This window comes from Micromys minutus (genome assembly GCF_963924665.1).
Source record: "Micromys minutus genome assembly, chromosome: 9".
Taxonomy (NCBI): domain Eukaryota; kingdom Metazoa; phylum Chordata; class Mammalia; order Rodentia; family Muridae; genus Micromys; species Micromys minutus.
In genome coordinates this window covers 12,166,147-12,182,321 of record NC_137978.1, presented here as the reverse complement: position 1 = coordinate 12,182,321, position 16,175 = coordinate 12,166,147, and the positions used below count along the sequence as shown (strand labels likewise).

General features: G+C 38.7%; 1 protein-coding gene across 1 annotated transcript; it reads right to left on the bottom strand.

Moving 5' to 3' along the window:
• Positions 1-14,510: 14,510 nt before the first annotated feature.
• Positions 14,511-15,902, bottom strand: TUSC1 (tumor suppressor candidate 1). The gene has a single exon (XM_080920713.1). The coding sequence runs from the start codon at positions 15,685-15,687 to the stop codon at positions 15,076-15,078; it is 612 nt and encodes a 203-aa protein (XP_080776839.1). The 5' UTR covers positions 15,688-15,902; the 3' UTR covers positions 14,511-15,075.
• Positions 15,903-16,175: the final 273 nt, after the last annotated feature.

The window sequence follows — 16,175 nt, the reverse complement described above, 5'->3', positions numbered from 1 at the left end:
GTACTGGAAGTCCTGGCCAGAGCAAAAAGACAACAAAAGAATTTCAAATGGATACAAAATGGAAATGAAGAATAAATATCACTCTTTGCAGATAATATGATAGTATATTTAAGTGACCCCAAAAATTCTATCACAGAACTTCTACAGCAGATAAACTACTTCATCAAAGTGGCTGGATAAAAAATTAACTCAAACCAATCAGTAGCATTCCCCTTCTTAAAGAATGAACAGGCTGAGAAAGAAATTAGAAAAACAACACCCATCACAATAGTCACAAATAACAACCAATCTGGAATGCTGTCTGGTGGTTCCTCAGAAAATTGGACATAGTACTAGCCGAGGAACCAGCTATACCACTCCTGGGCTTATACCCAAAAGATGCTTCAACATATAACAAGGACACATGCTCCACCATGTTCATAGCAGATTTATTTGTATTTTTAATAGCCAGAAGCTAGAAAAAACCCAGATGTGCTTCAATAGAGGAATATATACAAAAAATGTGGGACATTTAGGCAATGGGGTAGCTATTAAAAACAATGACTTCCTGAAATTCTTAGACAAATAGATGGCACTAGAAAATATCATTCTGCATGAGATAAGCCTGTCACAAAAAATAAATGCATGACATGAACTCACTGATAAGTGGATATTAGCCCAGTAGCTAGAAATTACCAAGAAAAAAAATTCATACAAAGATCTCAAAAAGCTAGACACCAGAGAATCAAACAACCCTATTAAAAAATGGGGTACAGAGCTAAACAAAACGTTTTCAGTTGAGGAACACCGAATGGCCAAGAAACATCTGAGGAAGTGCTCGACATCCTTAGCCATCAGGGAAATGCAAATCAAAACAACCCTGAGATTCCACCTCACATCAGTCAGATTGGCCAAGATCCAAAACTCAGATGACAGCAGATGCTGGTGAGGATGTGGAGAAATAGGAACACTTCTCCACTGTTGGTGGGGTTGTAAACTGATACAGCCACTCTGGAAATCAGTCTGGCGGTTCCTCAGAAAAATGAACATAGTACTACCTGAAGATCCAGCTATTCCACTTCTGGGCATATACCCCAGAGACACTCCAATATACAACAAAGACACATGCACCACAATGTTCATAGCGGCTCTATTTATAATAGCCAGAAGCTGGAAAGAACCCAGATGTCCTTCAGAAGATGAATGAATACAAAAATTGTGGTACATTTACACAATGGAGTACTACTCAGCTATCAGAAACAATGATTTAATGAAATTCTTAAGAAAATGGCTGCATCTAGAGATCATCCTGAATGAGGTAACCCAGTCACAAAAGAACAGACATAATATGCAGTCACTGATAGTGGGATGCTAACCCCAGAAAGTTCTGAACACCCCAGAAACAACTCACAGACTGTGTGAAGTTCAAGAAAAAAAAGAGAAAAAAAAAAAAAAAAGAAAATCCATTATGCTCAATCCTTACACACCAAGAAAACTTTGACTAATTCCGGGTTACATCCTGTTTTACATGTACTTTATGCTCATTGTAACTAGTAAGACTTTAATGCACGCTATCAAACCTTTGAAAAACAAAAAATGCCAAGCACTGACAAAAATACATTTGTATACTTTTATGCAAAAATGCTTAAAATTTGTTCATTTATCTTTGTTTTTTAAAATATAATTGTTCAAAAAACAAACAAACAAACAAACATGTTCAGGACTAGCAAGGCTCGGCCTCTTCTCAGAATGTATTGGCCATTTATTTTCTTTATTAACATTTCTATTAAAATGGTTGGATATTTTACCCACAAAAAAATTCATAGACCTTATGAATCTCAAAAAGAAGGAAGACTAGAATGTGGATTCTTCAATCCTTCTTAGAAGGGAGAACAAAATATTCATGGGTATAAATACATGGATAAATAAAGGACCAGGGACTGAGGAAAAAGCCATTCAGGGATTGCCCAACCTGGGGACCTATCCCATATGCAGATACCAAATCCAGACACTACTGTTGATGCCAAAAATTTCTTTCTGACAGAAGCCTTGAGAGGCTATGGCAGAGCCCGACCAAAACAAATATGGATACTCATAGTCAACCACTGGACTGAGCACAGGGACCTCAATGGAGAAGTTAGGGGAAAGACTTAAGAAGCTGAAGGGGATTGCAACCCCATAGAAAGAATAACATTATCAAAGAACCAGATCTTTAAGAGTTCCCAGGGACTAAACCACCATCACCAAAAAAAAAAAAAAAAAAAAAAAAAAAAAAAAAAAAAAAAAAGAATACTTATGAAGGGACCCAAGCTGTATAAGTAGCAGAGCCTTATCTTGAATCAATGGTTCTGTGAAAGTTTGATGAAAGTTTGATGTCCCAGTATAGGAGAATGCTAGGGTGGAAAGGCAGGAGTGGTTAGGTGGTTCAGGGAACACCCTCATAGAAGCACAGGGAGGGAAACTGGATGGGGAGGGAGGGTAGGAGGGGAAGCCAGGAAAGGGGACAACAGTTGACATGTAAATAAATAAAATAGCCAATAAAAAGAAAAGTTTGAAACCCATTTCATTACATCACAATATTCTAAAAAAGGTTTGAATTAAAAGAGAGATGTATATATTAAATCCAAATTAACCAATCATAAACTATTCTCTCTCTCTCTCTCTCTCTCTCTCTCTCTCTCTCTCTCTCTCTCTCTCTCTCTCTCTCTCTCTCTGTGTGTGTGTGTGTGTGTGTGTGTGTGTATGTGTGTGTGTGTAGGTGTGTTTAAACAGAATACAGTGTGTCACAGTGTCTAGAGTACTCTGCTGAAATCTTTAAAATTCAGTATTGCAGCTATAGAATTCTAGTATATACAAAAGAGAATGGACACAAACTGTTCTCACCTCAAGTTAAATACTTGCCAAGGACCAACCTTAGCATACAGAGGGGATCTGACAGAAGAGGTTTAAGACCCAAATTGAGTCTTATCTATTTGAGGCTCTCATGAATGAGAAGAGAGATTGGGGATTGATGCAAAAGCAAGAGGTTTACTAGTCCAGTGCTCTGGGGTAGCCTACATCCAGAGGAGAGGTGACCCCAAAAGGCTATTACAAGCAGTTTTTATACTTTTTAGGGGTACAGGTTATGTCAGCAAGGTTACAGTTTAAATGTATTGGTTAAGTTTATTGGCCTTTGAATTTCTTGGCTAGAAAGTATATGGCAGGCATTTGAACTCTATCTGGGACCAGAGGGTCAGTCAGTACATTCTGCGGTTTTTCAAGAATGTTCCTGCTCCTCCTGTGAATTGTGGGTGGAGAATGGAACTTGACCTAACCATGATCTGAGGCAGTGGGTATAAGGATGGCGAATGCCCCTAGGGTCCTTTAGGGGTGTCTGGGATTGGTGAAAAGAAGGACTTTGTGGATGCAATCTGACACCCTGTGTTCTGCTTGACACAGCTTTCCCAGGTTACTTCTCACTAAGTTCTGCTTCCTCTCTGGAAATTACTGTGTACATTCTGCTTACTTGTTATTCTGAGAGACCTCTCTGTCTATATCCTGTTTTAGTGTGTGTGTGTGTGTGTGTCTATCACTGTGTGGTTTTCTTTTTCAGTTCTCCTAGCAGTTCTCCTTTTATCCTAAAAAATTCTGTATAGTTCATCCCCGCAGATCACAGGTCTAGTCTTTTATTTTACAAATCAATCCAGTCTTTTTCTCCAGGTTTCCTTTAGAGTATCTTATGAATCAGCACCCAGCCCTTTGATTCTTAGGAGACATCAAGCATACATTTTTTCTTAACTTTGTAAAAGGATTCAGAGATCAGTCTGCCTTTGTTAAGCACAGAAGATAAGCCAGTTGGGTGGGGACCTTGCCCTGAAATTACCATTTCTACCCCACCTAGAACTTATCATGCTTTGTCCTAGGCTGACCTTAAACTTTGGAATCTGCTTGCCTTTGCATTTTTCTGACAAGCTAGCTCATAGTATAGCTGTCTGTCTTAGGGCTTTACTGCTGTGAACAGACATCATGACTACTCAGAGCATGTGTTACAGAGGACAACATTTAATTGAGACAATCTTACAGGTTCAGAGATTCAGTCAATTATCATCAAGGCAGGAGTATGACAGCATCCAGACATTCACCTTGCAGACAGAGCTGAGAGTTTAACATCTTCATCTGAAGGATGCTAATGGAAAGGCAGCTGGGTTGACAGGCTATGCTCACAATGACACACCTACTCCAACAAGGACACACCTGCAAATAGTGCCACTCCCTAGGTCAAGCATATCTAAATTATGACACTGCCATTGTTCCTTGACATTCATGAAGCTCCTCCTAATTCATATTGCATAGTTATATCTTTTTTTAAAAACTTTATTTTATAAAACAAAGATAAATGTACAATTTTTAAGCATTTTTTGCATAAAATTATACAATACATTTTTGTCAGTACTTTTTTTTCAGATTATAAAATAATTTTTACATAAAACTGTATGAATATATTTTTAGTCAGTACTTGATTTTTTTAAAGGTTTGATAGTATGCATTGAAAACTTAATAGTTACAATGAGCATAAAGTACATGTAAAACAAAATGTAACATGGAAATAGTCAAAGTTTTCTTGTTGTATAAAGATTTTTTTGTTTTGTTTTGTTTTTTTTCTTTATTTCTTGGACTTCATACAGTCTGTGAGTTGTTTCTGGGGAAGTACAAGCCTCTGGGTTAGCATCCCATTATGAGTGACTGCATATTATGTCTGTTTTTTTGTGACTGGGTTATCTCACTCAGGATGATATTCTCTAGATGCAACCATTTTCTTAAGAATTTGGTCAAGTCATTGTTTCTGGTGGCTGAGTAGTATTCCATTGTGTAAATGTACCACAATTTTTGTATCCATTCATCTTCTGAAGAACATCTGGGTTCTATCCAGCTTCTGGCTATTATAAATAGAGCTGCTATGAACATTGTGGTGCATATATCTTTATTGTGTACTAAGGTGTCTCTGGGGTATATGCCCAAAAGTGGAATAGCTGGGTCTTCAGGTAGTATTATGTCTAATTTTCTGAGGTATCGCCAGACTAATTTCCAGAGTGGTTGTATTAGTTTGCAACCCCACCAACAGTGGAGAAGTGTTCCTCTTTCTCCACATCCTCCCCAGCATCTGTTGTCATCTGAGTTTTGGATCTTGGCCAATCTGACTGTTGTGAGGTGGAGTCTCAGTGTTGTTTTGATTTGCATTTCCCTGGTGGCCAAAAATGTCTAGCACTTCCTCAGATATTTCTCAGCCATTCTACATTCCTAAACTGAGAACGTTTTGTGTAGCTCTGTACCCCATTTTTTAATAGGGTTATTTGATTCTCTGGTGTCTAGCTTTTTGAGTTCTTTGTATACCTTAGATATTAGGCCTCTATCTGATGTGGAGTTGGTAAAAATCTTTTCCCATTCTGTTGGCTGCCGTTTTGTTTTCTTGACAATGTCCTTAGGCTTACAGAAACTTCCCAATCTCATTAAGTCCCATTTGTTAATCTTTGACCTTAGAGCTTGAGACATTGGTGTTTTGTTCAGAAAATTTTCTCCTGTGCCTATATGTTCTAAAGATTTCCCTACTTTCTCATCTAATAGTTTCAGTGTATCTGGTTTAATGTGGAGATCTTTCATCCACTTACATTTGAGCTTTGTACAAGGAGATAAGAAAGGGTTTATTTTCATTCTTTTGCATGTTGCGTGTCAGTTGGACCACCACCATTTGTTGAATAGGCTGTCCTTTTTCCATTGAATGTTTACAGCTCCTTTGTCAAAAATCAGGTGACCATATATGTGAGGGCTCATTTCTGGATCTTCTATACTATTCCATTGATCCACATGCCTATTTCTGTACCAGTACCATACAGTTTTCAGCACAATTGCCTTGTAGTATAGCTTGAGGTCAGGGATAGTGATTCCCGCAGATGTTTTCTTGTTGTTGAGGATGGATTTCGCTATTCTAGGTCTTTTGTTGTTCCATATGAAATTGCACATTGATCTTTCCAATTCCATGAAGAACTGTGTTGGAATTTTGATGGGGATTGCATTGAATCTGTAGATTGCTTTTGGTAGGATGGCCATTTTTAAAATGTTGATTTTTCCAATCAATGAGCATGGGAGATCTTTCCATTTTCTGAGATCCTCCTCAATTTCCTTCTTTAGAGGTTTTTCCTTTTTTGTTGTACAGGTCCTTCACTTGCTTAGATAGAGTCACACCAAGGTCTTTCATAGTTTTTGTGACAATTGTGAAGGGTATGTATTCCCAAATTTCTTTCTCCACATGTTTGTCCTTTGAGTATAGGAAGGCTACTGATTTGTTTGATTTTGTATTCAGCCACTTTGCTGAACTTGTTTATCAGCTGTAGGAGTTCTCTGGTGGAGTTTTTGGGGTCACTTAAGTACACTATCATGTCATCTTCAAAAAGTGCTGTTTTTATCTCTTCCTTTCTGATTTGTATCCCCTTGATCTCCTTTTGCTGTCTAATTGCTCCAGCCAGGACTTCCAGTACTATGTTGAAGAGGTAGAAGGAGAGTGGGAAGCCTTGTTGAGTCCCTGATTTTAGTGGGATTGCTTCAAGTTTCCCACCATCAAGTTTGATGTTGGCTGTTGGTTTGCTGTGTATTGCTTTTACTATGTTTAAATATGGACCTTGGATTCCTGTTCTTTCCAGGACTTTTAACATGGAGGGGTGTTGAATTTTGTGAAATGTTTTCTCAGCATCTAGTGAGATGACCATGTGATTTTGTTCTTTGAGTTTGTTTATATGGTGGATTAAGTTGATGGATTTCCTTATATTAAACCATCCCTGCATCCCAGGAATGAAGCCTACTTGGTCATGATGAATGATCGTTTTGATGTGTTCTTGGATTCGGTTTGCAAGGATTTTGTTGAGTATTTTTGCATCAATGTTCATAAGTGAGGTAGATCTGAAGTTCTCTTTCCTTGTAGGGTCTTTGTGTGGGTTAGGTACGAGGGTTATTGTAGCCTCAAAAAATGAGTTAGGTAGCATTCCATCTGATTCTATCTTTTGGAATAGTTTGGAAAGTTTTGGTATTATATCCTTAATAAATGTCTGATAAAATTCTGCACTGAACCCGTCTGGACCTGGGCTTTATTTGGTTGGAAGGTTTTTGATGACTTCTTCTATTTCTTTAGGTGTTATAGAGTTATTTAGATGGTTTACATGGTCCTGGTTTAACTTTAGGATCTTGTATCTATCTAAGAATTCGTCCATTTCCTCCAGATTTTCCAATTTTGTGGAGTATAAGTTTTTGTAGTAGGATCTGATGATTTCCTGAATTTCCTCTGTTTAAGTTGTTATGTCTCCACTTTCCTTTCTGATTTTGTTAATTTGTATACTCTCTCTTTGCCCTCTAGTTAGTCTGGCTAGGGATTTATCTTGTTGATTTTCTCAAAGAACCAACTTTTGTTTTTGTTGATTTTTTCAATGGTTCTTTTTGTTTCTATTTGGTCTATTTCTGCCCTAATTTTGATTATTTCTTGCCGTCTACTCTTCTTGGGTATATCTGCTTCCTTTTGTTCTAGGGCTTTTAGCTGTGCTGTCAGGTTGCTGATGTAAGCTCTCTTCAGTTTCTTTTTGGAAGCACTTAGGGCTATGAATTTTCCTCTCAGTACTGCTTTCATTGCATCCCATAGGTTTGGGTATGTTGTGTTTTCGTTTTTGTTGAATTCTAGAAAATCCTTAATTTCTTTCTTTATTTCTTCTTTGACCCTGCTATCCTTTAACAGAGCGTTGTTTAGTTTCCATGTGTATGTGGGCTTTTTGATGTCTTTGTTATTGTTAAAGACCAGCCGTTGACCATGATGATCTGAGAGGATGCATGGGAGTATTTCAATCTTCTTATATCGATGGAGGCTCGTTCTGTGTCCAATTATGTGGACAATTTTCGAGAAGGTGCCATGGGGTGCTGAGAAGAAGGTGTATTCTTTTACTTTAGGATGATATGTTCTGTATATATTTATTAATTCTAGTTGGTTCAAAGTCTCTGCTAGTTTTGCAGTGTCCTTGTTCAGTTTCTGTTTCCATGATCTGTCCATTGGTGATAGTGGGGTATTAAAGTCTCTCACCATTATTGTGTGGGGTGAAAAGTATTTTTTGAGCTTTAGTAGGGTTTCTTTTATGAATGTGGGTGCTTTTTTATTTGGAGCATATATGTTAAGAATTGAGAGTTCCTCCTGACAGATTTCCCCGGTAATGAGTAAAAAGTGTCCTTCTTTATCTTTTTTGATAACTTTTGATTGGAAATTTACTTTATTTGATATTAGAATAGCCACTCCAGCTTGCTTCTTGGGGCTGTTTGCTTGGAAGTTTTTTTCCCACCCTTTTACTCTGAGATAGTGTCTGTCTTTGTCTCTGATATGAGTTTCCTGTATGCAGCAAAAGGCTGGATTTTGTTTATGTATCCAGTCTGATAGCCTAAGTCTCTTTATTGGGGAGTTGAGTCCATTCATGTTAATAGATATCAAGGAATAGTTGTTTTTGTTTCCTTCCATTATTGCTTTTGTGGGTTGAGTTGTGTCTGTGTCTTTTTCTTCTTTTAGTTTTCTTGTTTAGGAGTTTTCTTGTTTTTACTAGGCTGTATTTTTCCTCATTTTATTGGGTTTTCCACCTATAATTCGTTGTAGTGCTGTGTTTGTGGTCAGATATTGTGTAAATCTTGATTTGTCTTGAAATATCTTCATCTCTCCATCGATGGTGATTAATAGTTTTGCTGGGTATAGCAGCTTGGGCTGGCACTTGTGCTCTCTTAGGGTGTGCATGATGTCTGTCCAGGCTCTTCTGGCTTTCATAGTCTCTGTTGAGAAATCGGGTGCGATTCTGATTGGCCTGCCTTTATATGCTACCTGACCTTTTTCCCTTTCTGCTTTTAGTATTCTTTCTTTGCTTTGGGCACTTGGTGTTTTGACTATTTGTTTCTGGAGGTATTTCTTTCCTGGTCCAACATATTTGGAGTTCTGAAGGCTTCTTTTATGCTCGTGGTCATCTCATTCTTAAGGGTAGGGAAGTTTTCTTCTACGGATTTTGTTGAAGATATTTACTGTGCCTCTTAGTTGATACTCTTCTCCCTCTTCTACTCCTATTATCCTTAGGTTCGGTCTTCTCATTGTGTCCTGGATTTCCTGAACATTTTGAGTTAGGAGCTTTTTATTTTTTGCATCTTCTCTGGCTGTTTTGTCTATGTTTACAATGTTGTCTTCGGCCCCCGAGATTCTCTCTTCCATTTCTTGTAATCTATTGGAAATGCTTGCTTCTGTGACTCCTGATTTTTTTTTTTTTTTTTTTTTTTTTTTTTTTTTTTTTTTTTTGTGTTCTGACTCTAGGGTTATCTCTTTTAGTGTTTGCTTTATTGTGTCAATTTTCGTTTTACATTCTTCCTTCCATTCCTTCATCTCTTTGATTCTGTTTTCCTCTAGTTCTTTGAGTGTTTTTCTTGTTTCCTCTTTAAAAGCTTCTGAATTTTTTTGCTTTTCCTCCCGTTCTTGTTTAAGTACCTCTATCAGCATCTTGAGGTATGATTTCAGGTCTGCGTCTTCTTTTTCTGGAGTGTTTGGCATTCCGATGTTTGCTGTTATGGGAGAGCTGGGTTCTGGTGTTGCCAGGTTGTCTTGTTTTCCTTGGGATATACTCTTTTGCTTTCCTCTTGCCATTTTGTTTTCAGTGATATGTTCTTGCCTTTCCCTTGTATCTGGTCTGTGTCCCTGGATCTCCACTGGTCCATGGGGCAGATGGGCCCAGACCTGTTCTATGCCTCAGAGTCACAGGGTGGGAATAGAGTTTCCAAAGTTCTGTTCGTGGTCCCTGGATCAGGCAGGTCGGAGGGTGCACCCCGCGTGCGCACTCCGCAGTGATCTCTCTGCTACCAGATCGCCCAGATCTCCCACTCACCAGTCTCTCAACCTTAGGAGCTGGAGGTCCGCATGGCAGATGGGCCGGACTCTGATCAGCGCCCTGATGTTGCAGTTTCTCAACCCCTAGGGGCTGGCGCTCCACGAATAGTTATATCTTGCATAGGTGAGGAGGTATGAACATATTGAACTCATGTATTTAGAGCTCTTTCCTATAGCCTCAAGTGCTGTGTGGAAGGTCCCAGCATTTACCATTTTGCTGAGACATTAGCCATAAATATGCCTCCTGGACTCATGCTGTCTTAGAATATGATGGAGTCTTTAACATTAAGAGAGAGTACATTCCTCAAAGGAATGTGAAAATATGTACATTATTATACCAGCAAGTCTTATACCTATGGCCACAGCAGCCATTAACACAAATAGAGACTCACAGCAGGGCCCTGTGCTGGGATCAGGAACCATGTCACTGTTCCCACTAGGACCACACTGGCTTGGAAATAGTTAGGTATACATAAGGAATAGATTAATGTTTACCAACTATAAGCTTCTATACATCTTAATGGCATACACAATAGTCAAAGTGGTTCATAATTACAAGAACGTTCTTACTGAAATTTATGGCTACATTTTTTGGTTCATTATAATAATTCAGTTTGTAAGTGTGTTTGTGTGTGTGTGTATGTTCAAGTACATAAGAAATAAATATGTATGAATGAGAGGTCGAGTTAATCTATAAAATATTTGTATTCTATTTTCTGTACTTTTAATATTTTTATAAGATTTTGGCTCCAATATGTTGTTTTTGTTGTTAAAAGACTCTTTAAAAAATTTAAACATTATTAAATAGGTATAAAATTCTATTAAAAACTATCTCACACCCACTTTTTGCTTATATTAATAAGCTATAAACCTTTTTGTTGTATAACTAATGTGAAATTATGACAATAAAGTGTTACTTTAATAAAGCAGTGTACACTGCATCTTTAGTTTCATAAAGCTTAAACTAGACCCCTGTTAACATGACATGCTGCACATAGTCTCCAGACAGTCTTGCACCTACCCTTCTCTCTGTCCTCCCTTGCCCTTAGTCTTTCCTTCTTAAGTTAGTTGTGTTACCAACTTTATGTCTCATACACAGACACACAGATACACAGTGTCATGTTTCTATTTAAAACTCACTTTTATACAAGTAGAAATGAGTAAAAGTCATTGAAAATTTATATGTGTATGTGTGTATCTTTGTTTTTACATTTGGTTATCTTTTTAGGAACTCTGTGAAAATAGAAAAAAGTTAGAAAACATTTTAAGGTCCCTGGTTAACATAGCCTAAACTGATAATACATACAACCTACAATCCCCAAACACTTAAAGGATCCAATATCTCTTAATACCAGCACAGGGGTAGAGATGGTGCTTCAATACATAAACCTTTTGTTTAAAAAGAATCTTTATATTATAGGAACTATAATGACAATTAATTAATTCTACCTCTGAATTTTACAGTAAGCCATATCTACTATGGATTAATCATGTCATACCTTAATTCTCATTGTTTAGATATTCAAATCTTACTTCAAGCTTTACCTTTGGAAAAAATGAACAAGATTAATTCTTATGCTCAGTTGAGGCTATAATCAATTTGTTTTTCTTAATCTTTGATTCCTATTGCATGGATATATTTTAATAATCTGTCATGAATTCAAATATATTATAAATATGATAGTGCATGCTTTTAATACAGCACACAGAGGCATAAGTATTCAGACATCTATGAATTCAAGGTCAGCCTGGTCTAAATAGCAAGTTCCTGAGTATCTAAGAATATAGAGTTAGGCCCTGTCTCCAGAAACAAAAACAACAACAACATATAAAGAATATGCACATGCTAGATAGGCCAACCGATAACTAATCAAGATATCTCTAAATAGAAATGTACATTGTGAGTTATGAAAAATTTCCAAATATTTTATGTAAAATTCTCAGTAAAAAATCTTGTTCTTTAAAAAAGTATCAAATGTTCTTTTTATGTTGAATCCAAGATCATGGAACTAATATTATTAGCATACATTATTCGCTTACTAACTCAGTACTACTGTCATTATGGTAATAACATTAGTTGGCAAACTTATCTCAAAAATATTTAAGTGTGGCAAGAATATCTTGCATGATCGCTGGTGTGAGATTTTATTTTATCTTGGTTTCATTACCATCCCAATTTCATATGGAGAATGGTAAAATGTATTTTTGTAGAGCAACAGGTATAAAAATCCTACTAAAAGCTAATTATTTTCAGCATTCATTTATTTCTTATATAAATGATCGATGAACCTCTTATCATTGAATAACTAATGTGGAATAATGATAATAAGTGTTCCTTTAATAGAGTAGTGTATAGTGCATTGTTAGGTTCATAGAGATCAAAGTAGGCCTGGTAATTTTTTAATATTGACTTTATCCACTCTTTAATTGACTACATGCTTTGTTATATCAAGTCATCTCTCATACTGCATTGTACTTTACCCATAGTCAACAGGGAAGCCATTAAAGTAGAAATGTGATTTCACTTTATTCCATTTTATAGGATATATTAGTTTGAGAATTTTTAACATCTTTAGTGAAATGTGCACAGAAGTAAATCTGTGTCTGTACTTCATCACAACTTTCCCACCAGTAAATCTGACAAATTAGCTATTTATTCACAATAAAATCACATGCAATAAAGCAACTGTATTCTCAAATAAATAGGAACTTGCTACTTTTATGCTAGAAATGTCATTCTCTCAGATTGAGCACTTACTTTGAAGCAGGCACTTTGTTTTTAATATCTCAATAAATGTTTTATATTCTGTGGTAGATCTCTTTTCATTTTACTAATGTGAAAAATAAATTCTAGAGAAAAATAACTAAATTAAAGCTAAAACTAAATAAAAGGTAAATTAAATCTACAGTGAAATACCTGTAGGACATATAATCTTTTCATTGTATCTTTAACCTCTAATGCCTTCTATAAATGCTTTATTTCCCTGTAAAACCATGAAGTGAATAGGGATAGTATTAATTTTTACATACCATTTTTTTCCCAGCAAACTTGAAATACTTTGGCCACACAGAAGACTTTAATATTCACAATGGTATATCAATCACTTATAGGCAATACAGGAAGGGTTCTCAAATTCTTTTTAACAAGGAATAAAACTAGTTTTCCTTGGGCCTTCTTTTGTAATAAGTATTTGAAATGTAGTATTTAGACCTTTTGGAACTTACTGTATACAGTATACATTTCATTTATTTACATTCCTATTCATTTTTCACCCCACCCCAATCATTTAAACAGTTTCAAACCCATGATATACAGGGGGCTTGGAAACAATGCTCAAAAGTTGAGTATACCTATCCTGAACACTCTCAAAGAATCTCTTTTTCACCTACTATGAGTCTTCCACAAGTTGTCTCCTCCTACAAGCAAGCTATAAAATTCATAATTTTCCTTTCTCTAACACAAGTTACAGAAGCCTTCCTCAAAAGACAGCTATAAAATGTACAAATATTACTTTAAATGTCTCATGTGTTCTCATTTGAGACAGTCATAAAGGAAATTTCTAACTTGATAGTTGACCTAACACCAACCTTTTGAAAGAAGTCAAGATCTGTGCCCATGGAAAAGAATGCCATACAGAGAGGTTAAGAAGAAAGTAAATAAATGGGCCTTCTTAAGTTTTGTTCTCACTAAATAACTATCAGATTATAACCATCAATTCATTCACTTCTATAGGGTAACATATTTATTTGGTGGTTTCAAAAGTTTCCCCTGGGTTTCTGAAGCATGTAAATTCTAACTATACTTCTGATAGGCCTGACTTTTGCTAATGTAGTCAATGATCCTTATGGTGGTATGGAAAGATAGCACATTCTTTTGCTACCTCGAATTTTATCAGCTACGCCGCATTTTCTTCACTGCTTAGTGGACAAAAGGACCATAGAGTAAAACATGTTGATGGTTGTTGAGGCCCATAATCCTAGCACTCAGTAGGCAGAGAGTAGGGAGCAGAGTTTCAGGTCACACTGGGCTACAAAGCATTACCCAGTCTCAAATAAATAAATAAATAAATAATAAATAAAATAATAAATAAATAATAAATAAATAAATAAAATAATAAATAAATAATAAATAAATAAAATAATAAATAAATAATAAATAAATAAAATAATAAATAAATAATAAATAAATAAAATAATAAATAATAAACAATAAATAAATAAATAATAAATAAATATATAAATAGGAGCATGTGTTGTTGTTATTATTCTCTGATAGGAATAATTCCCTGGGAGTTTTTGCATAATATAAAAGAAATTTCCTGAGGGTTGTTATAATCGGGCAAAAATAATCATGAACTCACTAAATAAGCATTAATATTAATCTAAAGTGTAGTAATAATAAATTAGTCTTCAAACTATCTTGAGATCTGTAAAGGTCTTATGTAAATAATCCGAAAGATTACAAAAGATAAACAAGACAGTTATTAAAATATGTAACATATATGCAGATATACACTTTGAGGGATCTATAAAGCTTCAAAACACATCAAATAATAGTCAGGGAAATTTTAGATTTTAATGCACCATTTTTATTTATCAACTCAAATCACCTGTCAGAAGATACTTTAAGAAATCTCTGGATGCCAACACACCAGAATATATTAAACATGTGTGGATTGGAGTTATGGACAATTATAAATATTTTCTTCTTTATAAAAAGGTAGTACCTCATGGGATATCCAAGTAATAGCAATTTATAAAACATATTTAAAAGGTCTTGTAAGAGATAACAACAGGGAGTTTTCTGGACTAAGAGAATGAACAGGCATTACAAACTCAAAGATACTATTCATCCTATAAAGAATCGAAGTCAGAGGGGGGCTAAAACTGGTCCTCACAACACTTTGAAAACTTCAAGAATTTAGGAGGTGCGACCAGGCACCCAGTTCTTGCTGCTGTAAAGCAGGTCTTAAGAGTTGCTAGGCCCCTCTCAACACACCAGCAGGGTGCTTGGCAGTTGCTTTGCACAAGTGGGAACTTGGAAACTCTTCATCCATCAGGCCAACGGACTTGGCGCCCGGAAGTGGCCTCAGGTGGGGCTGGAGTTCCAGAGCACAGGTCTTAACTTCCGCGTGCTGAGGGGCGGGGCGCGCTCAAGCCCCGCCTCCCTCGGCGCCCGCTAGCTAGAGCCAGGGCCCCGGAACGTCCGGGTCCTGGGCGCGCAGGCCGGTGGCAGTTTCTCCGAGCGATGGCTCCTCGATGGCTCCCGGCGGGCGCGCGCCCTGCTGCTGTAGGTGCAGCTGCAGCAGGGCCCGGCGGTACATGACCTCCAGCTTCTCTAGCCGGGCCCGCAGCGCCCTGGGGCTTCCCGGCCCGTCCTCACGGCCTTCGTCTCTCGCCCTGCGGTTGGTGGCCGGCTTGTCCGGGCCGAGGGTCTCGCCTGCGGCCTCCCGCTCCCCGCTGTCGCCCGGCAGCCTCAGGGCCTGTCGGAAGAGGCTGCGGTTCTCGCGCTTCAGCCGCCGGTTCTCCAGCCTCAGGCGGGCGTTCTCCTCGCGCAGCCGCGCGTTCTGCCGGTCCCGCTCGTCCCGCGCGCGCAGGGCCTCCAGGTGGCTGGCCGCCAGGTCGGCGAAGCGCTCCTCCAGCTGTCGCCGGGCCCCGCCCGCGCGGCCTCGCCAGCCCACGCCGCCACCGCAGCCCTCACGGGCCCGGCCCGGGCGGCCCGACTCTCCGCTGCTGCCGCCGCCTTCCCCGCCGCAGCTCCCGCGCCGGGTGGCGCAACCACGCATGCGCCACATCGGTCCGGTCTGGTCGCGCCGCCAGCTCCGTGGGCCGAGGGGTCGCGCGCCGGTCACGGGCGGACTTGGGCCGGGCTGGGCGCTCAGTCGCGGGCGCAGGAAGAAAGGTGGCGGGCGGTTCTGGCGGGAGGCCAGGGGAGGCCGGGAGTTGGCCCGAGCCGAGGCGTGTCCTTGTCTCTCGCTGCCGAGCGGCCCCCCTGGGCCTGCAGTCGCTGGTCGGCTCACCCACGAGGCCCCTGGGGAGCGCTCTGCTGCTCAGTCTGGTGTCCCTGCCCGGAAAGCCTTGTCCTCTGCTGGGTGCTGCCACCACTTCCCTGTGAGCCTGGGCACTGCGAGAACACTCCCGCCTTGCCCGGCTCCCAAGAACAGCCGCTAGTGCTTACTTTGTGACTTACATGGCAGTCTTGAGACAAAATGAGTTTTGAGACTGCTGTGGAGCACTTTGCATTTGAAACCTATCCGCTTAACCACGCCCACGTTTAAGAAAC

Excerpts from the sequence above, each read along its gene's own strand:
- TUSC1 (XM_080920713.1), bottom strand. The coding sequence starts at position 15,687 with ATGTGGCGCATGCGTGGTTGCGCCACCCGGCGCGGGAGCTGCGGCGGG.